Source organism: Lutjanus erythropterus, chromosome 4, assembly GCF_056507025.1.
Source record: "Lutjanus erythropterus isolate fLutEry1 chromosome 4, fLutEry1.hap2, whole genome shotgun sequence".
Lineage (NCBI taxonomy): Eukaryota > Metazoa > Chordata > Actinopteri > Lutjaniformes > Lutjanidae > Lutjanus > Lutjanus erythropterus.
In genome coordinates this window covers 32,379,672-32,405,861 of record NC_139320.1, presented here as the reverse complement: position 1 = coordinate 32,405,861, position 26,190 = coordinate 32,379,672, and the positions used below count along the sequence as shown (strand labels likewise).

The 26,190-nt window shown below is 40.3% G+C and overlaps 5 protein-coding genes across 5 annotated transcripts; 1 reads left to right on the top strand and 4 right to left on the bottom strand.

Annotated features, from left to right (window-relative positions):
- The first annotated feature begins 1,284 nt into the window (after positions 1-1,284).
- LOC146328662 (olfactory receptor 10J4-like) lies at positions 1,285-2,319 on the top strand. The gene has a single exon (XM_084716460.1). It carries the CDS (start codon positions 1,387-1,389, stop codon positions 2,317-2,319), a length of 933 nt encoding a protein of 310 aa, XP_084572586.1. The 5' UTR covers positions 1,285-1,386.
- A 5,553-nt stretch (positions 2,320-7,872) lies between these two features.
- On the bottom strand, positions 7,873-8,802 carry LOC146328661 (olfactory receptor 4B13-like). The gene has a single exon (XM_084716461.1). The coding sequence runs from the start codon at positions 8,800-8,802 to the stop codon at positions 7,873-7,875; it is 930 nt and encodes a 309-aa protein (XP_084572587.1).
- A 2,461-nt stretch (positions 8,803-11,263) lies between these two features.
- LOC146328660 (olfactory receptor 11A1-like) lies at positions 11,264-12,190 on the bottom strand. Its single transcript, XM_084716459.1, has one exon. The coding sequence runs from the start codon at positions 12,188-12,190 to the stop codon at positions 11,264-11,266; it is 927 nt and encodes a 308-aa protein (XP_084572585.1).
- Positions 12,191-14,388: 2,198 nt separating this feature from the next.
- On the bottom strand, positions 14,389-15,315 carry LOC146328659 (olfactory receptor 11A1-like). The gene has a single exon (XM_084716458.1). The coding sequence runs from the start codon at positions 15,313-15,315 to the stop codon at positions 14,389-14,391; it is 927 nt and encodes a 308-aa protein (XP_084572584.1).
- A 3,749-nt stretch (positions 15,316-19,064) lies between these two features.
- On the bottom strand, positions 19,065-20,009 carry LOC146328658 (olfactory receptor 11A1-like). The gene has a single exon (XM_084716457.1). The coding sequence runs from the start codon at positions 20,007-20,009 to the stop codon at positions 19,083-19,085; it is 927 nt and encodes a 308-aa protein (XP_084572583.1). The 3' UTR covers positions 19,065-19,082.
- Between the last annotated feature and the right edge of the window lie 6,181 nt (positions 20,010-26,190).

Genomic DNA, 26,190 nt, shown 5'->3' with positions numbered 1-26,190 from the left:
TCCTTCAGTATGTTTCAGCAAAGCTGCAGCTCCGCAACACAGACAGCTGGAAACTCCCGAGCTTCAGTTCAGAGTCAGCAGCAGGTTCAGAGGAATGACAGGCAGGGCAATGAACAGCTGGATTGTTGGTGAAACGGTGGGATGAACAAGGACAGGTAGACTGACAAAAGGTGGACTTTTTGTCCTGCTGCCAGGGGTTGACAGGCAACAGAGCGACACTGGGACGGACTAGAGTCTTCCTCTTTGTGTGTGCCAGCTCTGAGTATGCAGCACAGCTTTTAAAACTCCTCATTCGTCCTGCCAGGTGTGTTTGTGTATGACATCAGGGAGTAAATTCAGTCATTATCTACTCACCTTCATGCTGATTGCAGGTCACGTTTAGTTTTTTAGTCCACAAAACACTGCTGGAGTCTCACAGGCAAACAGTGCTGAAGAATCTCCCAAACAGTGGAAGTGAATGCAGTCTTCAGGCCAGTTCTTTGGTCAAAATGAACTCACTGAGATGTAAATGATGAAATGTAGACATTTGTTTTTACATTACAGAAACATATTACAGGCACATACAAACACACTGTGGCTCATGTTGTCCCCTCACTTCCCATTTACCTTCTGTGGAGCTCCCAGCAAATTCAGACAAGCTCCCCTTAGCTCTCCCACAATGGAAAACAGGTTTTTACTTCATTTTTATCTATTTTTATTTTATTGTAGACTAATTTTGTATGCCATTAGATTTATTTTCATTTATTTTCATTTATTTTATACATCTGTTTATACAATCTTTGTTAGATTTGTGGTAGAGTGTGTATCTCAGGATGCTCTTCACAAGTGCGGGTAAAATACAGGTGGAGCAGAGTGCTGTCAGCAGCAATCATATTATTTAGCAGCTACTAAAAATGATTATTACCTGTTGTCAAAATAGCTAAAGTAATTAATTTTCAGCTTATTGACTGATTAATCGATGAATTATTATTGTTGTTGTTGTTGTTGTTGTAAAGTGAATGAATGAATCAGTGTTTGTTTCCTGTATAGTTGTTTTTATTGTTAATGTGGGTGTTTTTTTTCACACATCACTGACATGTGTCCCATGGTAATGAGGTCAGGCTGCTGATCACCTGATCACCTGATCATCTGACACGAGGAGATTAAAAGAAGCAGAGTCTCGGCTCAGTCAGGCAGAAAGCAGCAGATGAATCTGAGGATGTGATCAGCTGTGTTCTGTCATTTCTAACCTGAACCTTTTTTTTTAACTGTTTTTCTGAAGTCTTCACTGTTTACAGGGTTCTGCTTTATTGCAAATTTTATATTTCAACCTGTTTCATTTTTACAAATCTACTGAAGAAATGCAACACAATTTTGTGAAAACCTGAAGTGTTGTGAACTAAACTGATGATCATGATAAACTCTTCACAGGTTTTATTTTTCACTTTTGGTGCCTATTTTGACCTTGGGCTTTTTAAATACTTAATATTCATGATTATTATGTGTTTTTATATTTTAATTATCTGTGCTAATCTTTTGCTCATTGTGGTTATCTGTCTGAACAGAAGTTTACATGAACCAATGTACATTTTCCTCTGCAGCCTGTTGGTAAATGAACTGTATGGTAGTACAGGCTTGTTTCCTTTCCTCCTGGTTCAGATTCTCTCTGATATTCACACCGTTCCTGCTCCTTTTTGTTACCTGCAGATCTTCTGTTTGTATACGTATGTAAATGTGCAGTTTTATAATTTAGCCATCATGTCTTATGACAGATATCTCGCCATCTGTTATCCTCTGCAGTATAACACACGTATGACATCTAACACGGTTGCTGTTCTTATTTTTATATCATGGTTGTTTCCTCTTATTGCAATTATTGTCATGATATCACTGAATGCCTCTTTGCAGCTGTGCAATAACATTATTGACAGATTGTACTGTGACAACTACTCTGTTGCGAAACTGGCATGTTATGACACTACAGTCAATAATGTGTATGGATTAATTTACAGTTTCACTGTACTGTTTGGTCTTCTGGTACTAATCATTTACACTTATGTCAAGATTTTTAAAGTTTGTTTTTCTGGTTCCAAACAGACGAGACAAAAAGCTGTCAGTACCTGCACACCTCACCTCGCTTCTCTGCTCAACTTCTCTTTTGGTTGTTTCATTGAAGTATTACAAAGCAGGTTTATTATGAATAGTGTACCAATTATCTTACGCATTTTTTTATCTTTATACTTTCTTGTTTGCCAACCGCTTTACAACCCTGTTCTGTATGGACTCAATTTGACAAAAATCTACATCATATGTAAAAGTATTTTCTTCGGTAAAATGTGAGGCATTGATGTTGAAAATCACATACTGCATATTTTATGTCCTCAGCTTAAATAATTAATAATGAATGTGAGTAATAAATGTACAAATTATGTGTTTTAAAAATAAATATCTAAACAAAGGTTGGTTTGAAGGTTTGAATCTTTGAGTGACAAATTGTAAGTAACTTGTAATTTGTTAAGTTTGTATGAAAGAATATATTTTATACAGGAGGTGAAAATAATAATAATGACACAAAGAGAAAGATGCAAGAAATCGATTAAAAGCATACATTTATTTACACAGTGGGATTTTCAAAATCACAAAAAAAGTCTTTCACCCAAGCTCGACAATAAAATCAACAAATTATATAATGAAGTATAAAATCTAATTGAATGGTAAGCTTTGAAACAACATAAAATATTTCTATGAATAAATTGGTTAAAACAAATTATACAAATACAAGATAAAATGATTGAAATGAAATGAATGAAAATGAATGAAAAAAAGGTCCCCTGCTGAAACACAAATTAAATAAATTGTCTTTGCACAGTCGACAGTTGGACCAGGAGAATAATTAACACAATGACAATATTAAATAAATAAAATACATCATATCAAGTAAGTCAGATACTGACTGACTTGAACTTTTCTCATCTGTATATTATGTACATAATGTATATACCGTATATAAAAAGAATAAAATATAAATAACATGCTGAGACTAATGTACAATTGTGATGAAATTAATAAAACTAAAAATTCAGGCAGGTTGTTCAGTAGTAATAATGTATATATTATACACGTCTGTTATAAGGGATTAATTGCAACACATTGACATAAAAGCTGTTTACACCTCGCCTAGCACTAACGTGTGTCTTAGATGAGTTGATCAGCTCTGAGGACAGGTGTGTGAACGCACCCAAAAGGCTTTGAGGATATATTGAGATCTGATCGCTCAGACCACATTCAGAGATGGTCTGGGCCGTCTTTTAGCAGTGTGTATGTGACTGTGTTCTGGGCCAGACTTAAGGACAGCCTACTAAACCCATTTCCTTTGCATAAACGAAAATTCATATTCATTCATGTGTCAGTGGTGCCATATTTAAGTGTGAAACAAGAGGCAGCTGTAAATCATAACAATGAAGAGTTTATTTTATGGTTTAATGAAATCACTGTCGCCTCTATGTGACTGTGTCTCGCGAGGAGGGAGGCTCTGACTGTTGTGAGTATTCTGAGTGGTGTCCTGGATAAAGGGTGCCATTTAGATGCCCTACAGTTCTTCCGGGAGACTTCAACACTCAAGCTGGCAACTATGGAGAAACCTGGAGGGGGTGGTTGGGCGGATGGAGTGCGTGGTATTCGAGGTGGCCAGGTTCAGAGCCTCTTTTGTAAAGGCAGCTGGTAGGAGATGTGTTCAGAAGGTCATCAGTGACTGTCATGGCAGCAACCTAAGAACCTGCTGGTGGACACCAGCAGTGAATGAACCTGTTGGGCTAAAGAAGGGAACTCTTTGGGCTTGGTTAGCCTGGGGTTTTCCAGAAGCAGCAGGGAGGCTGAAGCAAAAACCTGGGTGTGGGGGTATTAGGGGAGCCAGTTGTCCTTAAGGGAGGTCTGGAAACCAGAACTTCATTAGGCTGTATCAAACTTGGGAGCAAGGAACTACTGAACTACAGGAGTATGGGGCACCAGGACTGTTGCTGTGAGCCACCTTAGTGACAGCTGTGTCTGTATCCTTAGCAGGAAGTCAAAAATGTTCTTGACCCCCCATGTCTACAGTCCAATTTTCATCATGGACAGTATGTCAAAGCACAGCCGAGGTAAGTGTCAAGTCTGGGAAACAAAGAATTGTATCTTTGCTTTTGTGAACGATGTGGTTGTCTTGACTTCTTCAGACTGTGAACTTCACACTGGGGTGGTTTTCAACTGACTGTGGAGTGTCTGGAATGAGAGTCACAGCAAGTACTTGGATCAGTAGCCTACCTGAGTATGCAAGATTGAGAGAGGATACATGTCTCCATTATGAGATCAAAGGTGCCACCTGGGCGCCAGCTTCGTGGATGGACTCAACAATGGTCCTTACCTGGCTAAAATCAGACTCCTGTCAAATCCAACTCCTCATGGGAACAAGGGTTTCCGAGATCCAGGAACTCCCTCAAGGCAAGGAATAATGATATGCTGGCTGCATCAGTAATCCAGCAGGTGACAAACCTCCAGAAAAGTCAGTAGCTCATTCCTACAATCCCAGTCTTCTCTTTCTCCAGGGACACCAATTTTCCACAAACCACAGGACCTATTCCCTTTGGCTGAAATCATAGGTGAGGCCAAATGTACAGAAGAGCTGAAAATGGGTATCCTCTGAGGACTCGCTTAGCAACTTCTAACAGTTCCAGCCATAGATGACACACAGTTTTCAAATCAGGAGGAACTGCTCAGTACTACAGAGCAGTGTCTACAAGGGGCAGCAGCCTTGGACCTCACAGCCTACCAGCCTCCATGATGCTGAGCTTCATCTCCTAGGAGCCTGCCAGAATGAACCCCAGAGGGAGTAAAAGCCCTCTAATCTGGTTCTCAATTGTTGCCATGCAGTAGACTAAGCTGTTCAGGACCAGAATAGAAAAATGAACTTGACCTCATCTGCACTGGTGGGCACCTGCAAAACCTGTACAATTTGGCTTCAGTTGACATATACCTAATGATGCTGAATCTTTACCATGCTGTGACGAACAACCTCATCCATGACACAAAAGAACACCTTCTCCAACTTGGTCCTGAGATCAGATGTCAATACTGGGTCTTGAACAGAAGACAGGCAATCAAAGACAACCAAAGAAGCTATGCAGAATGCAGAAAATGGAAGGGGCAACTGTGCTGTCCATGGCTGATTAGCCTCCAGCTGGCTTTGACTTCTCCAGCTACTGTTTTATTCAACAGGTGTAGACTGTTTTTTTGCCCTCAGAAGTTTCATAGCCCAATGCGGAACCCCTTCAGAAGTCTTATCAGATCAGGGGGGAAAAGGAACAGAAGATATGTTCCATGAAGATAGTCGTACAGGTCATGATGGGAACACAGGAAGCTACACAAGTTGTCCTTCCCTCCTTGCTATGTGAGGTGGAAGGAATACTTGATGCCAAACCGCTTGGCTATGTCTTCCAGTAACCCACATCCTATAACACCATTCATGCTGCTGATGGGATGGCGGGATGCCTCCCTCCCTCAAGTGACCCACACCCCTGATACTCTCACAAGAAGGAGGTGTTGACAAAGCTAAATGATCGCAGACCACTTTTGGATATAGTTTATCAGGAGATACCTGCCTAAACTGAAAATAGAGCTTTGATGGTAGTTGACCCACAATTACTTGGTGCACTAGACAATCAGAAAGGTTGTAAAGCTACACACCAGTGCAGTTGGATGTATCAGATCAAATTAAAGAATTAAAAGACTGACAGAACCTATGTGTAGCCTGAGGAAAAATTGGTTTAACTGCTATCTGTATCAGATGATGACAATCAGGGGGCTTAACGGGAGAATAGAAAGAATTCATAGCACATAATAGCTAAAGTTACGGAGCTGGCCATGCAGATATTCATGGTTAGAGAGATTGTCTGCTCTACTAGTTTCTGCAGGCAGTGAGGGAGTGAGGACATTTGGTGTGTGATGAATGTAAGTGTATATTTTCAGTTATATTCATTTCTACCCATGCTGATATTACATATAACAATGAGGACATGTTTGGTGTAGCATACATATGATGTGTGTTCAGTAAGTTAATGTTATGCTAGCATACTGGCTGGAAATGTAGTAGGTTGATGATCTAGAGGCTAATTTCATATGACCAGTGGTCCATGTATATTGGAATGCTTTTCTTGCTTGCAATTGTGGTAAATTCCATGCCTTATTTCCCAAATGTGTGATGTCAGATTTATTAATCTGCTAGTAAAGTATATTAAGGAATTATTTAGTAATAATATTGTGTGTCTTTTTGAAACTATACTTGGTTATTTGTTTGTTTGTTTTCAGATAACACATCCATACTTTGTACTTTTCTCTAGATGATTTGATATAGTTTCATATCCACTCCTTAATCAGAGTCCCACTGTGAATGGATATCAGCTAAAACAGTAGGGGCTCACACTGAAATCAACGAGTGTATTTCCAATCACTTCCCGTGTTTGGTATTGGTTGTTTGGCTGGCAACACCCAAAAAATGCAATGATTTTCCCCCACCCCATTTACAGTTTTTCTTAATCATTTTTTGAAACACTTTCTCGAACCTTTAAGTACAATTCACACAACTGTTTTATGGAAGATCACAACTTTACTGCATTTTTTGCAAAAGGTAGTAACTCACCCAAAACATTAAACTGCCACAAAAATGAAAAGTTCTTTCATCATCATGTGAGCCAGATGGGTCAAAATGTTTAGCTGGTTTTTCACCATGACAGTCAACCCTGCAAATGTTTCTTTTATACAAATCTATTTTCTTTTGACACTGATTACTTACTACACTGTGCAAGAATGTCAGTTTTGTCCAGCTGAATGTTGTTGTGTAGATCTCAATAGTGGAAGAAAGTTTACTGATGAAGGTCAATAATGAACAATACTGTAGTACACAGGAGAATCATATGCACATTTGTATGTATACAGTAAATTTACTTTTGTAGCAATGTGTCATGTTCAGGGGTGTGGTGGTAAAAGCCAAGTTTAGCCACCATTTTTCTCCTCATTGATGTAAGGCAAGGCAAGGCAAGGCAAGGCAGGTAGTTCATCTGAAACTAGATGAATAAACTCTCAGCCTCATTTCAAAGAGGTGATCAAATGCCCATTAAACCCCTGATTACACTTAATGTGAACAGGGAATTCACCTTTGTTTTTTCATGTAAAACCTGCATGTGATTCCTTGTTCATCACTGTCACCTGGCAACTCATTTGCCATCACAAACATTACATGTCATAGATATTTATGGAATATACATGTCTGCCTGATAGATTTTAATAATTAAATGGATTACTTTTTATTTTATAAATTGTGAAGAGTTTGACAGTTTCACTGAGATTCAACTCAGCAGTTTTGGTCAGCAGCAAATTTGCATATCTGATATGGTATTGTATTAGATTTCTAATTAGACTATGACCTTGGAAAAAAGTGTCTAATGGTGTATAAGGACCTCCTACTTGGTTTCTGATTTCACTGCAATCACTTGCAATTGGCACTAAAATATCTTTCAGAGCCTCACCATTTCCGATATTCATTATTCAAATTGCAAAACAATTATTCAGAAATATAAATAAAGAATATGTTGTGGAGTTCCCTCTTATATTGCACCAATTTTTTTCTAAAACCTCCTTCCATGAACAGCACTTTTGCACATGATTTACAATCCAAATGTTGTAGTTTACAGTGTAACTTTATGCTGTACAATCAAAAAAGACAGTGGATTTTTTTTCTGCTGCAACATCATCGTCACACTTAGTTTTAAAAAGGGATTCAAATCTTGTATATTGGGCACTGAGTCAGCATAACACTGGAGCACTGGTTAGAGGGGACGCCTAGTTGCCGCTTTTAACACTACTTCACATTTTCCTTAAGACAAACTGTTTACATAAAGTGCGTATTTTAGATATTTGCAGTCCATAAAATGCAGGGTTAAGCAACGGTTGGAAAGTGAGAAAGTATAATGACAAGAAAACACGCAGCTTGTTTGGTACACTGTTCATATCAAATCTGCTCTGCACAACTTCAAAGAAACAACCCACAGAAAAGTTAAACAGAGAAGTGAGGTGAGGTGTGCAGGTACTGACAGCTTTTTGTCTGGTCTCTTTAGAACCAGAAAAACAGATTTTAAGAATCTTTACATAGGAATAAAGGATTACAGTTACAACAGTAACTACAATGATTAACGAGTAAACAATTCCATAGATGTTGTTGACTGTTGTGTCAGAGCATGCCAGTTTGACAATAGAGTAGTTGTGACAGTAAACTTTGTCAATGATGTTCCCACACAGTTCTAAAGAGGCAGTCAAAGATATCATGGTAGCAACTTCAATAAATGGAAATAGCCATGTTAGAACAATAAGCATGGCAACTTTGTCAGATGTCATAAGTGTCTTATACTGTAGAGGATAACAGATAGCAAGATATCTGTCGTAAGACATGATGGCTAAATTACAAAACTGCACATTTACATATGTATAGCCACAGAAAATCTGCAGGAAACAAAAAGAAGTTGAAACAGTGTGAATGTCAGAGAGAATCTGAATCAGAAAGAAAGGAAACAAGCCTGTACTACCATACAGTTCATTTACAAACAAGCTGCACAGAAAAATGCACATTGGTTCATGTAAACTTCTGTTCATACAGATAACCACAATGAGCAAAAGATTAGCACAGATAATTGAAAAATATAATAACACAACAATCATGAAATACACATATCTAAAAATCCCTGTGCCAAAGTAGGCAGCAAGTGTGAAATATGAAACATGTGTAGAGTTTACCATCATGATACTTTCGGTTCACAACACATCTAGATCAACAGCACCATTAACAAACAATATTCAGTTTGCTGACTGTTGAATTCATATGACAAATTTATTAAGCTTACCATTCTTTTGTTACAGTCAGTATATGGCTTTGCTTAGAGTTCACAATCAGACTGAGTCCCTGCCTACTGAGATGAAACTCTGCTTCTGCTTCTTTTAAACTTCCCATCATGATGTCAGCAAAAAAGTCTAGCCTAACCTAACCAATTATAAAACATTATTCCTCTATCTATCTATCTATCTATCTATCTATCTATCTATCTATCTATCTATCTATCTATCTATCTATCTACATACATACATACATGTGCATAATATAGGGTTACATATTAATTTATTTAAAAAAAAACACACGTCCCCAAGTTTTTTTCAAACTTTGAGAGGATTTAGCACTTTTCATGTTTTCACATGGAGATTGGAATGTGGTGTAAATCAGAACTGGAAGTTTTCTACCTTGCACAGCCTAAAAATGTTTTGCAATGTTCTGCGTGCTGCAAAAAATTATCTCACTTAATCAGTAAGAAGAAACACAATCTGAGCACTGTTTTCTGTCAATGTAGCTAAACCTATCTCTCCAGATACCTCTAGAGAATTGGTTGTACAACTCATGTGCGGAGTTTCTGGCTTGTCTAACAAATTTTTGAGACACTTTCTCTTGAGACATTATCTGAAGTAACTTTATTTACTCAATACCTTATGTCCACGTTGCTTACATTGTTCTTCTTCTATTGTTGCTGATACTATGGTTACAATCTATATCCAGTGTGGAAAGTTGAAATGGAATGTATTAGGGGTTGAACTGAATATTAACCTGTCACAATATTGTATTGGACATAAATGTGAAATACGTAGGTGTTTGAGCTGAATAGCCTGTCATTGTACTGTTTGGACTAGTGGTGTAATATATGCAAGACTGTTAGGAAGGGACGTATGGGTAATCGAATGCACGTGTGTTTGGAGGTTTAAGTGCTGTGTCTCAAGTAAGCATGCAATATCTCAATAAGCTTTGTGACACAGGCCTAATGTTGAACCCTATGATCCAGTAAACAAAGACATATTAACATGTAAGATGACCACTGTGGGATGAGTGCAGCTGCTCATAAGGGATAGGGAGTACAGGAAGCTGACATGGGTAATTTGTGATCAGGTCACTTTGCCTTGCTAAGATATCAAGATAAACAACTGTACTGGTCATTGTGCCTGAAACTTCAGTCAAGCAGGACAAACACTGTCTAGCATGTTATATGTAACTCATCGCTTGTCAGGAGACAGAACATTATCTCACCGTCTGGAACTGTGTTTACAGAAGGTATAAAAGGTAGACATTAACAAAGGGAAAAGTCAGTTGCAACTCGGTCTATTTTTATGCTGCTGTGTGCAAATAATAACAATGAACTGCATCCTGCCTCTGTCTAATCTATTTTGAGTCCATCTCTGTACTTTAACGTCAACCCGGGGGAGGTTCTGTGGTGCCTCACTGTTTGATTTGTGGTAATTTGCACTAGATACAATGGAAAAAAATCAGCACACCAGCATGAGTGGTATACCATAAAACTTCAGGTTTTGGACCCTGACAACAAGAATAACTGGCCCACATTTCCATCACATGGCAACACAACAGGAAACTTAAAGGTTAAATTTATATGACCTCAGACTTTCCAAGGGAACAATAATGAGAAACAGGCATTAAACAAAGTAATAGTGAGCGCACTCTCTGCAGGTTGAAAGCTAATGCCTTTTGCCCCATGGACCTGTCGTCTCTCACAAAGCTTTCAGTCCTCATACTGACCACTTCTAAATTTAGCAAACTCTTCACTAATTTAATATCTAATACAAACCACTGCAGTTCTATGTAAGCACAGTACCTGAATTTTGGAAAATGTTTTTGTTTGTTTGTTTGTTTGTTCTTTTGAAATTCTTGTTACAAATCAGCACAACTGAGAATTAAATAGATTTGGTTCTGCTTTTTAATGGAGGTCTGGAAGAATCTGAGCATCAGCAGAGATTCTGCTGGACAGCTAATTCCCCTTAATAAACACTTCCATTCATCAGAAATTACTGCAAGCATAGTACACAAGAAAGCAGTTTGGGGTGCTGAAGGAAAGACAGTAACAGCAGAAACATGGTGAAAACTGTCAGGTTGTAGAGGCCACAGCTTGCAGCTGATGATCAGCTGATAACACACACCTTCACTCCTCTGTCTGAACTAATGCAGTGTTTCATACATTACAGACCATTTTGTCCTTTCTCGAGAACGTTTTGAAAAGTTGAACAAATGTTACATTGCAACATTGACAGACTCAGTGGAAGATTTACACTTTATTAGAAGTTGTTCAGATCAAGGTCTTCATCAGAGTGTACTGTTATTACACCTACCACTATATATAATGCAGCAGGAGTGCACTCTTACTGTTGCTGGTAATTACTTTTTATCAAAGACAAGGCGTTTACATAAGCCACGTATTTTAGACATTTTCAGTCCATAAAGTACAGGGTTAAACAGTGGTTGGCATGTCAGCCAGTATAATGACAAAATAATTCGCAATATATTCGGTACACTGTTCATATTAAACCTGTTCTGAAGAGATTCAAAGAAACCACCAAAACAAAAGTTCAACAGAGAACAAATGTGAGGTGTGCAGGTACTGACAGCTTTTTGTCTGGTTTCTTTAGAACCAGAAAAACAGATTTTAAGAATCTTTACATAAGTATAAAGTATTACAGTTATGACACCACCTATTAGGATAACCGTGTAAACAATTCCATAGATATTATTGACTGTTGTGTCAGAACATGCAAGTTTGACAATAGAGTAGTTGTCACAGTAAACTTTGTCAATGATGTTTCCACACAGCTGTAAAGGTGCACTCAAACATATCATGACAGCAACTTCAATAAATGGGAATAACCATGTCAGAGCTATAAGCATGGCAACTTTGTTAGATGTCAGATGTGTGTTATACTGTAGAGGATAACAGATAGCAAGATATCTGTCATAAGACATGACGGCTAAGTTACAATACTGTACACTTACATATACATACCCACAGAAAATCTGCAGGAAACAAAAGGGAACAGAAACAGTGTGAATGTCAGAGAGAATCTGAACCAGAAGCAAAGGAAACACTGTTGTACTACCCAACAGTTCATTTATGAACAGGCTGCACAGAAAAATATACATCGGTTCATGTAAGCTTCTATTTATACAGATAACCACAATGAGCAAAACATTAGCACAAATAATTAAAATATATAATAATGTAACAATCGTGAAAAATACATATCTGAAAGTCCCTGTGTCAAAGTAGGCAGCAAGTGTGAAATATGAAACATGTGTAGAGTTTACCATCTTCGTCCTTTTTCGACACATCAGTTAAACTTTTTGCAGGAAGGACTACTTTAGTGATAATTGTATATTTTAATATAGATTTTTACAATGTTGTTAAATGTCATTAGCTTGTTTTATACAAAAGGTGCTGTTACCAAACAGAATTCAGCCTGCTAACACTTAAGACATTAAATCAAACTGACAAATGAACTAAACTCACCATGTTGTTATTGAAAGTCATTATAATGCTTCACTTCGAGTTCACAGAACACAATTTGTGACATGATGTAAACAGACCAGAGTCCCTGCTTACTGAGATGATGCTCTGCTGCTGCTTCTTTTAAACTCTTCACAGAATTCATCATGATGTCAGACACTGGGAGCCCTATCTTACGCTGATCTAAAGCGCAAGTAAGCTCGAGGCACAATGGATTTCATTTATTCAAGGTGTGTCCAGATCTACCTTTGCCGTCCTGTGCCAGGGGCGGGAGTGATATTTTGCCCTGCCCCGCCCTTTGTGCCACCAGTGCAAAGCGGGATACACCTATCAGGTGTGCACAAGTGCCCTCATTAATTCACAGGTGAGTTTAGGCAAAACTTGCAATAAACCAATTAGAAAGTCAACTCTCATCACCTGTAAAAGACAGGTGCGCCAACAGCGCAAGCAGTGTCAGCATGATGGAGAATTTACCAGGAGGAAACAAAGAAAAGAATTTCAAAGCGAGGAGACAGATCTCCTGTTTCCAGGAGTGAAGGCGTGAAAGCACACAATATATGGAGACAGCAGGACGTCTCCAAAACCGCTTCATGTGTAAATTATTTATTTTACATTAACGCCTGCAAAAAAAAAAAAATACAATAAATGAACTACAAATGTCATGCAGATATGTAACTGCTTATATTTTAACCTGAAGCATCTTGAAAGTATGTTGTATTTTATAATTAATTATTATCATCATCATCATCATTAACTCTGGCTGAGGAGCGGGGGAGAGAGATGGTGCAGTAGAGAGGGGAGGCGAACTGCGAAGCTTCCTGGATCCACTGGCCCACCTGAGCCAAGTGGAGGAGCAGATACGTGGCTGTCCTCCTTCTCCTCCTCTCCCACCTAATCTTCATCTCCTCCTCCCATCATCGCTCCTCTGACCCGCTGCAAAACAATCAGAGAGAGTTTCTGAAGTTTGAAGTGTGCAGAATTACACACAGATATATCCAACCAGCCCCGATAGAAGCACATATAACTTTTTCTCTCAGGTTGGGCCGGACTCGTGTGGTCAAATATAGTGCCTTATATATTTTACATGTTATAGATCATAATTGTTCAATCATTGTTTTTCTGGATCATAACAAACACAGACAGACACTACAGCTGCTCCAGCTGTCATGCTGAGTGATCTACTAAAGACAATCAGACAGCTGTGATTGCGGCCGGCGGCTCAAGTGGTTGGAGGAAGAGCTAGCTGTGGGCTGTTGGCTGATAGTGTGTTTATGATTTCCGTTTAGGCACTTATTATTGTTTTATAATCTTATATTATAACTGGGTCAAAACTGACCCTAACAACACAAAGGTCATCATTTTCACCAGAGCATTATTTTTCAATTTAATTTTGCTTAAATAGAAGTTCCTGACAAAGTCACAAAGTCTTGATACAATAAACAAATTTATGTAGTACTTTTATGCATTTAAAACCTAAAAACGGGTCGGTGCCGACCCTAACACTAGAGGAAGCTTAAATAGATTTGGTTCTGCTTTTTAATGGAGGTCTGGAAGAATCTGAGCATCAGCAGAGATTCTGCTGGACAGCTAATTCCCCTTAATAAACACTTCTATTCATCAGAAATTACTGCAAGCATAGTACACAAGAAAGCAGTTTGGGGTGCTGAAGGAAAGACAGTAACAGCAGAAACATGGTGAAAACTATCAGGTTGTAGAGGCCACAGCTGGCAGCTGATGATCAGCTGATAACACACACCTTCATTCCTCTGTCTGAACTAATGCAGTGTTCCATACATTACAGACCATTTTGTCCTTTCTCGAGAACGTTTTGAAAAGTTGAACAAATGTTACGTTGCATTACATCGGCAACATTGACAGACTCAGTGGAGGATTTACACTTTATTAGACGTTGTTCAGATCAACATCTTCATCAGAGTGTACTGTTATTACAACTACCACTATATATGATGCAGCAGGAGCGCACTCTTCCTGTTGCTGGTAATTACTTTTTATCAAAGACAAGGTGTTTACATAAGCCACGTATTTTAGACATTTTCAGTCCATAAAGTACAGGGTTAAACAGTGGTTGGCATGTCAGCCAGTATAATGACAAAATAATTCGCAATATATTTGGTACACTGTTCATATTAAACCTGTTCTGAAGAGATTCAAAGAAACCACCAAAACAAAAGTTCAACAGAGAACAAATGTGAGGTGTGCAGGTACTGACAGCTTTTTGTCTGGTTTCTTTAGAACCAGAAAAACAGATTTTAAGAATCTTTACATAAGTATAAAGTATTACAGTTATGACACCACCTATTAGGATAACCGTGTAAACAAGTCCATAGATATTATTGACTGTTGTGTCAGAGCATGCAAGTTTAACAATAGAGTAGTTGTCACAGTAAACTTTGTCAATGATGTTTCCACACAGCTGTAAAGGTGCACTCAAACATATCATGACAGCAACCTCAGTAACTGGGAATAACCATGTCAGAGCTATAAGCATGGCAACTTTGTTAGATGTCAGATGTGTGTTATACTGTAGAGGATAACAGATAGCAAGATATCTGTCATAAGACATGACGGCTAAGTTACAATACTGTACACTTACATATGTATAGCCACAGAAAATCTGCAGGAAACAAAAGGGAACAGAAACAGTGTGAATGTCAGAGAGAATCTGAACCAGAAGGAAAGGAAACACTGTTGTACTACCCAACAGTTCATTTATGAACAGGCTGCACAGAAAAATATACATCGGTTCATGTAAGCTTCTATTTATACAGATAACCACAATGAGCAAAACATTAGCACAAATAATTAAAATATATAATAATGTAACAATCGTGAAAAATACATATCTGAAAGTCCCTGTGTCAAAGTAGGCAGCAAGTGTGAAATATGAAACATGTGTAGAGTTTACCATCTTCGTCCTTTTTCGACACATCAGTTAAACTTTTTGCAGGAAGGACTACTTTAGTGATAATTGTGTATTTTAATATAGATTTTTACAACGTTGTTAAATGTCATTAGTTTGTTTTATACAAAAAGTGTTGTTACCAAACAGAATTCAGCCTGCTAACACTTAAGACATTAAATCAAACTGACAAAAGAACTAAACTCACCATGTTGTTGCTGCTGCTTCTTTTAAACTCGTCATAGAATTCATCATGATGTCAGACACTGGGAAGGCGTTGAAGCAGCAAACAGCCAAGCTGGCAGCCAAGCAAAGAGTAAAGGAAGAAAAAAGGTCAGTTGAAACAACAAATATCTATCCACATATATGCATTTATGTATATGTATACACACATCAGCCACAACATTAAAAACCAGCTGCCAATGGGCTCTATTATATTCCTGAACTGACCCATACATAGACAGCTGTGGGCACCATGTGGGGTTGTTTTGCTAGTGCTGTGTATACTACTTTCTGGAGTACACTTGGAGGAAGCATTCCACACATGTGGAGTAGATTGGCATCTGTCGTGGCTGCATGGACATGCCCGTGGCCATCACAACAAATTGGGGATTTATAACACTGTCTTAATACTGTAATAATATGTGGGACCCCTTATGCTGCCAAAACAGCTCTGACAGACATGGACTCCACAGACCTGTGAAGGTGTCCTGTAGTATCTGACATAAAGATGTTAGCAGCAGATTGTTGAAGTCCAATTGTTGGAAGCCAAATCAACAGTTGTCAACATCAGGCCACCTTCTTCCATAGCTCCATGCTGCAGTTCTAATGCTCACATGCCTATTATTGGCAGTTTTAGTGTTGGACAGGGGTCAGCATGGGGACTCTGACCAGTCTGTGGCTATGCATCCCTATACACAGCAAGCTGTGGTGGTCTGCGTATTCTGACACTGTTCTATTATAGCAAGCATTCACTTTGTTAGCCTTGTGCAACAGTAGCTCTTCTGTAGGGTACGACTAGGTGACTAGCCTTAACTCCCCACACACAATAATGAGCCTTGGGTCCCCCTGGCTGGGCTGTGGCCCAGCTGAAACAGGAACAGGTGATGGTGATGTCAGCTTTGTTAACATCCTCCTTTCACCCATCTCCTCGATGGTCTCCAGGGGACAGTCCAGGACAGAGCTGGCCCTCCTGACCAGCGTGTCCAGTCTCTTCCTGTCCCTCTCTGTGCTTCCACAGCCCCAGCAGACCACTGCATACAGGATGGCAGATGCTATCACAGTGTCATAGAAAGTTCTTAGCAGTGTCCTGCACACTCCTCAGCAGGTGAAGACGACTTTGGCCTTTCTTGTACCGGGCGTTGGTGTTAGTGGACCAGTCCAGTTTATTGTTGAGGTGAACACCCAGGTATTTGTACTCTCCCACGACCTCAATGTCCAAACCCTGGATGTTCACTGGGATAGTCTGGGGTGCGGTCCACCACTAAATCCTTTGTCTTGCTGCCGTTGATGTGGAGGTGGTTGACCCCACACCATTCAACAAAGTCAGTGATGACCCTCATGTACTCCAGCGTCCCTTCAGACACACATCCAACGATGGCAGTGTCATCAGATAACTTGGGAGTATGCGAGTGTGGCACAGCGCCAACAGCTGATTGCGAGTGTAAACAATGGAGCCGTGGCTGAATGGATCACCAAGTTTAGTTTTGAACAGTCCAAAAGTAAGCAAAAGGCATACAACTAATCTCACCAGTTGCACATCCATAGTTGAACGTGAACGAGTGGGATTGGTGACGAAAAAGAGGACAAAAAACACAAAAAACACACTTAACTAACAGAACGGGGTTGGAGCTTCTGCAACTAGCTGACACTCTAGCGGCGTCATCTTGCAGGGTTGTGTCAGCTCCCCAGTTCTTTTTACGCTGTACACAAATGAATGCACAAACAGCCACCCCAGGAACTTTATTTTTAAATTTTCAGACAACACAGCTAACCGTAGCTTACTGCACAAAGACACAAGCTCATCAGCCTACTTCTCTGAAATAGAAAACTTTGTGCAGTGGTGTGACACCAACCACCTCATTTTAAATGTTAACAAAATTAACAAGATGGTTCTGAAACAGTTTTTGGTTCTGAGATCAGTTGGGGATCATAGTCCTTTGGTCAAACATGATACAAATTGATCAGGTCTGCTCATACAAGTATCTCGGCATGCACTTGGACAACACCTTCAGTTTCAAAGTTCACGTTGAAAATGTGTGCTCTTGTGTAGAGCAGAGACTTTACTTTTTATGCAGACTCAGAGTGTATGGTGTGGACCAGAGGATTATGTCTTTATTTTATCAGGCTGTATTAGAAAGTGTGATCAGATTTGGCATGTCAGCGTGTGATAGGAACCTCACTGTACAACTAAAAACTAAGCTTGTCCATCTGGTGCACACCACCATGAAGGTGATGAGGAGAAATGAATACCAGGCCCTCCTGTCAGTTTATGAGCAGTCTATTCTTAGGCAAGCTCAGAGGATATTGTCCAACCCATCGCATGTAGAATACAAGCTCTTGCTCTCTGGCAGACTATACAGAGTTCCCCACTGTAAACTTAAAAACTCATTTCTTCCTACCTCCATTCAACTTTTAAATATTGCTGTTTGAGTGCAATAGTGCCATGGTGTTTTTACCATGGGCTATGTGTAATATGTGTTATGTGCCATGTATGTGCAATATCTTGTAATTTGCAATGTGGATTAATTTATTTGTAGTTCATTTTACTTCAACTGTGGAATCCAATCCAATCCATCATACAAATTTCCCTACGGGGACAATAGAGTATATCGTATTGTATCATATTGTATCATAAACATGCTCACTAAAGCTTGAAAGTGATGAAGTAACAACCTTTGAAAGGACTTGTGTTTGTTGTTTTCAACAGAGAAACTTAAAACTTCTCCCACTGAATAGTTTAAATTTAAGCAATCTCTGTCGCAGCTGAAATATGATTCATCACATCACAACATTCAAACCAACTTTGATGAATAATTGTGTTTATTTTGTTAGAAAAACTACTGACGTCCACCAAGTCAAGTGAGTAAAGGTTCAAAAGGCTCACGAACCACACCTACTACTACTAAATCCCTGATGCAACTTGAGTGCAGTCAAATGTCAACAAAACTCAGAATAGAATTAAAATCATAGTTGGTGTAGTTGTTTTATTCTTCTGAACATGAAATTCAGAACACAATAATAATGAAGGGTTGTGTTGGTGAGACCACAGGTGAAAATATATTTCAGTCATGAATTAACCATTTATAGAGTTAGAAAAGGTTCTGCTCATTGACAGCAACAGAGAGACTGTTGAAGAACTGATTTTAATTAAATTAAAACTGCTGCAGGCACAGTACATAGAGAGGGGGAGATTGGGCTGCTGAAGGAAACTGCTGCAATGGGCAAAGTTTGAAGACAGAAACAGCAGAAACATGGTGAAAACTGTCAGGTTATAGAGGCCACAGCTGTTACATCAGCTGGTGGCTGATGATCAGCTGATGACACCTTCCATACTCTCTCTGAACTAATGCAGTGCTCAAGAAATTCAAGAACATTTTATCTTTTGTTGAGAAAGCTTTGAGAAGTTGAAATAATATTGGCATTGACTGACTTACTGGAAGAGTTATACTTTATTTGAAGACGTTCAGCTCAGGGCCTTCATCAGGGTACATTATTACTAAAAGTACCACTATATACATGATGTAGCAGGAGTGCACTTTTCCTGTTGCTAGTAATTACATTTTACCAAAGACAAGACGTTTACATAAGCCACGTATTTTGGACAGTTGCAATCCATAAAGTACAGGGTTAAACAGTGGTTGGCATGTCAGCCAGTATAATGACAAAATAATTCGCAATATATTCGGTACATTCTTCACATTGACTCTGCTCTGCAAAGTTTCAAAGAAAATTCCAAAACAAAAGTTCAACAGAGAACAAATGTGAGGTGTGCAGGTACTGACAGCTTTTTGTCTGGTCTCTTTAGAACCAGAAAAACAGATTTTAAGAATCTTTATATAAGTAAAAAGGATTACAGTTACAACACCACCTACTATGATAATTGATAAAACAATTCCATAGATATTATTGACTGTGGTGTCAGAGCATGCAAGTTTGACAATAGAGTAGTTGTCACAGTAAACTTTGTTAATAATGTTTCCACACAGCTGTAAAGACGCACTCAAATATATCAGGCCAGCAACTTCAGTAACTGAAAATATCCATGTCAGAGCAATAAGCATGGTAACCTTGTTAGGTGTCATATATGTGTTATACTGCAGAGGATAACAGATAGCAAGATATCTGTCATAAGACATGACGGCTAAGATCCAAAGCTCTACATTAACATATGTGTGTCCACAGAAAATCTGCAGGAAACAAAAAAAAGTAGCAACAGTGTGAATGTCAGAGAGGATCTGAATCAAAAGCAAAGGAAACAAGCATGTACTACCCAACAGTTCATTTACAAACATGCTGCAGGTAAAAATGTACATAGGTTCATGTAAGCTTTTGTTCAGACAGATAACCACAATGAGCAAAATATTAGCACAAATAGTTAAAATATATAACAACATAACAATAATGACAAATAGATATCTTAAAGTCCCTGTGCTAAAGTAGGCAGCGAGTGTGAAATATGTAACATGTGTAGAGTTTACCATCTTCCTCCTTTTTGCTTAGCAACACATTCATTAAACTTTTCACAGGAAGGACTACTTTTAATAATTATTGCACATTTTGATGTAGGTTTTTACAATATCATTAAATGTCAAATGCATAGTATTGTTTAGATAAACAGTCCTCTTAACAAATGAACAATATTCAGTCTGTTAACAGTTAAAACATTTCATTTCATAAATAATGAACATCATAAATCTACTAAAGTCACCGTTTTAGTATTGAAAGTCATTTAAATGGTTCTCTGAGCGTTCTTTGAATCCTAAAATGTGTCACCTGTACTGATGTAAGCAGAGTGAGTCCCTGCTTACTGAGATGAAACTCTGCTGCTGATTCTTTTAAACCTTTCACAGAGACAGTCATGACGTCAGACACAGAGTTCACACTACAAACAGCTAGGCCAGCAATGATGAAAAGAAAGGTCAGTTGAATATACATATATGTATACATATATATACATATATATACATATATATATATATATATATATATATATATATATATATATATATATATATATATATATACAGTATATATATATATATATTTACACAAGTGCTGTGTCAGGTTATATTATATATACGACTGAATAGCCCTAGAGCCAGACACTACACCAGCCACACCCGTTAACAGCAACTCTTCTATTACTGATCTGTGCTCTTGGTATGATTACTAGGTTATGGTTTTAGTGGCCTGTCCAGTAGACCTCAAAGGTCAGTAACCTGAGTAAACTGTAAGACCCATTACAGATATTGGACACACTACACCTAACAGTTACTGCCCAAGAATAAGGTATAAATTCATGTCCACAACTTACATTTAAATGTAGTTGGCAATTTTCTTGCAAAAATTAAGCAAGGGCAAGCATATAGCTGATATTAATTCAAAAATGATTGCTCAAATCAGATCATCACAAATTCCCATAATTCTACCAATAAAAGTGTTGGATTTCAAAACCTGATCAAAGAGCTGACGCTGGGTGGTTTCATTTCCAATTTGGAGAGAAAGAGGTAAGTTTTGTCTGCCAATACAGTTCCTTTCAACAGCTTCTTTAGTCCCATTTAAATCCGTCTTTTCTATCTGTTGTTAAAAACAATACACCCCCGACAACACCCTTTACCAGTTCCAGCCCAGGAGTCACACCTCACCCCCCCCCCCCCCAGCCTCTCTGGTCCTGTCCACCTCAGCGCTCTCCTGCCCATCTATCACAGTATCACTTCTCTCCCCTTCTGCCACAGTGGCACCCCCCTCCCCTCCTCCACAGTTACATCCTCTCAAGATGGAGAGGGACATCAACAGAATCTTCAAAAGGCAGAACAACCACAAAGCAACTGGACCTGACTCTGTCTCTCCCTCCACCTTGAAGCACTGTGCCAATCAGCTGTCTCCAGTGTTCACAGACATTTTTAATACCTCACTGCAGACATGCCACATGCCAGCCTGCTTCAAGACCTCCACTATCATCCCCATCCCCAAGAAACCAAGGACCACAGGACTCGATGACTACATACCCGTTGCAGTGACCTCTGTGGTAATGAAGTCCTTTGAGTGCCTTGTTCTGTCTCACCTCAAAACCCTCACCGAGATGCTGTCAACATGGCCCTCCACTACATCCTTCAGCATCTGGACTCTGCAGGAACCTATGCCAGGATCCTGTTTGTGGATTTCAACTTTGCTTTCAATACCATCATTCCAGCACTGCTCCAGGACAAGCTCTCCCAGGTAAGCATGTCCGACTCCACCTGCAGGTGGATCACGGACTTCCTGTCTGACAGAAGGCAGCATGTGAAGTTGGGGAAGCATGTCTCTGACTCCCTGACCATCAGCACTGGATCCCCCTAAGGCTGCATTGTTTCTCCTCTGCTCTTCTCCAACAGCTGCACCTCCAGCCATCAGTCCGTCAAGCTCCTGAAGTTCGTGGACAACACCGCCCTCACTGGACTCATCTCTGGTGGGGATGAGTCGGTCTGTTGGTGGGAGATTGACTGTCTGGTGACCTGGTGCAGTGTGAACAACTTGGAGTTCAACACTCTAAAGTCAGTGAAGATGATTGTGGACTTCAGGAAGAGCCCAGCCCCACCCACCCCCATCACCCTGTGTGACTCCCCAGTGGACACGGTGGAGTCATTCTGTTTCCTGGGCACCATCATTACCCAGGACCTGAAGTGAGAGCTAAACATCAGCTCCCTCATCAAAAAAAAACCCAGCACAGGATGTACTTCCTGCGACAGTTGAAGAAATTCAACTTGTCAAAGGTGATGATGGTGCACTTCTAGACTTCCATCATTGAGTTCATCCTCACCTCCTCCATCACCACCTGGTACGCTGCTGCCACTGCCAGAGATAAAGGCAGACTGCAGCATATCATTTGCTCTGCTGAGAGGGTGATTGGCTGCAACCTGCCATCCCTACAGATCCTGTACACCTCCAGGACCCTGAGACGTGCAGGTAAGATTGTAGCCGATCCCTCCCATCCTGGACACAAACTATTTGTGACACTCCCCTCCGGCAGGAGGCTGCAATCCATCAGGACCAAAACCTCTTGTCATGAAAACAGTTTCTTTCCTTCTGCAACTGTCCTCATTAACGTTGCCCACAACCCCCACTGACACTGCCCCCACCCTCCCTTCCATTCTATACATTACATTTATGTAATTCTCTATTTTGCATATTGCAGTATCCCTTTATACTGTGAACTTGCACTCCCACATAAAACTGCACAGCTCCTTCCACTATCCACCTATGTAAATATCAGTAACATTTTGTAAATATTGTTCTTCTTCTATACTGTACATTTTTAGTCACTTTGGTCTTTTCTTGTGTTTTATTGTGTATGCTTTTACTTTTCTATTTATGCTGTTTTTACTGACAGTATTTGCCTCAATCTTTATTTATATTTCTAGTATTATGTTTGTGTGCACCAACGTACCACAACAAATTCTGTGTATGTGAAAGCCAACGTGGCAATAAAACCTGATTCTGATTTTTAAATTCTGCAATACCATTGCCCATCTGCAATTCAATGGTGAGAGCCAAGGCCTCAACCTGATCTTCTGTTGCACTATCCACTGAAGACAGATGGTTCTCACTGTGGAGCGGTGCAGTGACATAGCTGTGAGACTGGATGGTTGCTGCAACAGCTTGAGTCCAGTGCCCAAGACATATGCCTTGGCAGTCTTGTCCAGTGCCCTCAGCTCTATCTCAACAATTTCTCCCATTCTGTCCTCCCAACACCACACTACTCACTCTGTCTGTGCACCAGCTTCTAGAGTTAATGGTTTCAATGGTGACCCCACATGCCTGGCAGTTGTTCAAAGTGCTGGCAGTCGCGGGCCAATCACCCCAAACTGTCTATCTGTTAGATGTGCTGTGGAAACTCATACTCAATCTGGGTATTCCCACATTTGAGATAGCACAGTAGACGCACTCTGAATATCCTGTTGGGGCCATGATGGCTCCCTTGTCTGCTACCAATGAATTCCATTCAAATAATTTGAACTTTGCATGCAGCGGTCAGCGGCAGATGCAAGCATTTCTACCACTGATCATGTGTTGAGGCCTTAAAGGCATGGCCTTCAACTGGGATGATTGCTTGATCAGCAGCAAATAGCACCATTTTTTCCTGCACTTCTTTCTTTCTTGACATTCCATGCCCCAAGATGGCTTTGACACATCCAAAATTCAGCAGGATCACTCTCATCCACTTGCCTTGCACTTTCTTCCAGACCACTTGCTGTCCATAGGTGTTGTACTTGCCCTTGTAGTGTGACCGGCAGTGGTCCTTCCAACCGGGAACATCTTGGCTGTCTGGCAGGGCTTAAGGTGCAGGTGGTGTTAGCTCTACCACACCTCATGCTCCAGGGCCTAGGGCTGACAACAGATGTTGGCTCACTCCACACTCCAGGCCATATGTTTTGGTCTTTAGAGTAGACTGTAGCAACATACTGATACTTCACCCAGTAACTGCTGGTGTTTCCTAGGCATGGTATCCCCCTTTACTTCTCTTCTTCTTGTTCAAAACTCCACCAGGTTGACCCAGAGGTCATTGTGTGTACGTCCTTCCAGGCCTGTAGAGCTGCTTTGAACGTTTTGTTGTTTCTTACCCCACTACAGTCATAAATCCACTTTCCCCATATTGTTGTTTGAATTTGATTTATCAGGCATCGAGGAGACTCGCCATTACACACAAATGCTGTGCCATTTAGATCCTGGAAAACCCTCTGTGCCACACATCAGACAACTCTCTAGAAGTCTTCTTGGGGTACTGACATCAGCTCCTCTGGTATTAGGACTCTCTGAGCATACATATCTGTCCAGTATGGTTCTCTAAGACCCAATTCAGTCCATGTGTGCCCTGCTGGGAAAGCTCCCACAAAGTACTGTAACGATGTGATCCATATCCAAGGACAGGTATTGTTGAGCCAATTGTCATGGTACACATTTGGTACGGTGAAACCAAGGTTTCGTTGCTGGGGAGACAACCATGTAAATCTGGCCTTCACAGACTTTATTCACATGGGGCTAGGTGATGGGATGATGGGAATTTTGGGTATGTTACAATCTCCCTTTTGATCGCATCAAAACCTGAATCCCTTAAGTGAATGGGAACAAGGTAAAATGGCAACCAAACAACTAGCCATACCTGTCATATCCATTCTGACCAACTTCTGGAGTGTAGGCTTGTCTTCCATCTTTGATCGTTACTAAGCCATATCTGATGTCTCTTGGCATATTATCCAAGGTGCAACGTACACTGAGTACCTCCACATCCTTTTCCTCTCCTCTTCATCATCCTGTTCTCAGCACTGCCCTTTATTACTGCTCGGTCTTGAGTCATGATGTCAATCTCACCCTTGGTTCCGATGCAGGCCTAATTCTGGCTTTTCCTCTCAGACCGTCGTTGACCTCCATGCCAGCCAGGACTCTGCTTACGGTCTTGGTCTTGCTCTTTAGTGGTGATTATCACCACCTCCTGGAGTTTGTCCCACACGCCAGGCAGTGCTATTACCATTCTTTTGGCATCCTCCCAGTGTAGGTGATTGGATCAGCAATTCGTGCATATTACTGCTCTCCTGAAGTGCAGCTCTCTTGCTCACTCGATATCTCTCTCCAATCTGGCCAGCGTCTCTTTCTGATATGGGTTGATTGGTAGGTGAAGAATGGCCTAATAGGGTAGTCCCCCCAAACTTGTAACTTTCACTCAACTGTTTGTATCTGACTCACCAGGCGTCCGGGTTCTCCAATCTTTGGCCTCATTTTTGTGCTCCCCGCTGGCTCTGTCAGCTAGTTCCCTTCTAAATTTGGTATAATGGACCTTTAGGTTGGCATTAGTGATGACCATCAGCCCATCACAGTCAACGTTCCAAGGGCTCCATGACCCAGTAGTAGACACTAATCCCTGTCTGGCCGGCTATCTTGCAGGTTCCTAGGGTGATTTGATTGATTGATGGGAGATGATTATCTGCCCCCAGCTCGGGTCTCTCGGAGGTTGCTTTTTCCTTGCACTTGCATCCTTTTTCTGCCAAGATTTATAGTAGACTTGCACCGATTAATCGGCAATGCTCGGAATCGGGCCGGTTTTCACGTGACTGGCCTTGACCGGTGTCCGGCCGGTCAGTGTCACAAATCCGGTTCTGTGCCCGTCATTGTCACACACGTGTTCTCCACGATGGTCACGTCATGCGCACAGCAGACAAACTGACCATGACGTCAACACAGCGCTGATGACAGCTACACACTCTGACACACGTCTGCTTGAAGCTGGTGTCAGAGACAGATTCCAAGAACAGGATAAAGAGAAGACAGACAGTCTACAACGAGACAGAGCAGCTGACAATGTCACAAAACAGCCGTAAACTCTCTCGCACTTCAGGCTAATGCTAGCAAGCTAGCAGCAGACTGCTGTTCACAGACTGACAGTTCAAATCTCACTTCCTGTTCTGGCTGAAGAATAAACAACCTGTGTTGATGCAACTCCTCAAACATTTTCTCATCCAGACTCATTTAACTTCTGTGTTTGTTTTTCTCACGCCAAAGTTTTACTTCAAACTGTTGCACCGTGTTAGTCTCCGGTTTGTTTACATCCGCTTCCACAAAAGATCATGTGAAATCGCGTCCCACGAAATCCCGTGAGATGATCTCGCGAGATCACGTTCACCCAATTCA

What these genes read in the sequence shown, in the direction of transcription:
- LOC146328658 (XM_084716457.1), bottom strand. Translation starts at nt 20,009, where the DNA reads ATGGTAAACTCTACACATGTTACATATTTCACACTCGCTGCCTACTTT.
- LOC146328660 (XM_084716459.1), bottom strand. Translation starts at nt 12,190, where the DNA reads ATGGTAAACTCTACACATGTTTCATATTTCACACTTGCTGCCTACTTT.
- LOC146328661 (XM_084716461.1), bottom strand. Translation starts at nt 8,802, where the DNA reads ATGATGGTAAACTCTACACATGTTTCATATTTCACACTTGCTGCCTAC.
- LOC146328659 (XM_084716458.1), bottom strand. Translation starts at nt 15,315, where the DNA reads ATGGTAAACTCTACACATGTTTCATATTTCACACTTGCTGCCTACTTT.
- LOC146328662 (XM_084716460.1), top strand. Translation starts at nt 1,387, where the DNA reads ATGATCATGATAAACTCTTCACAGGTTTTATTTTTCACTTTTGGTGCC.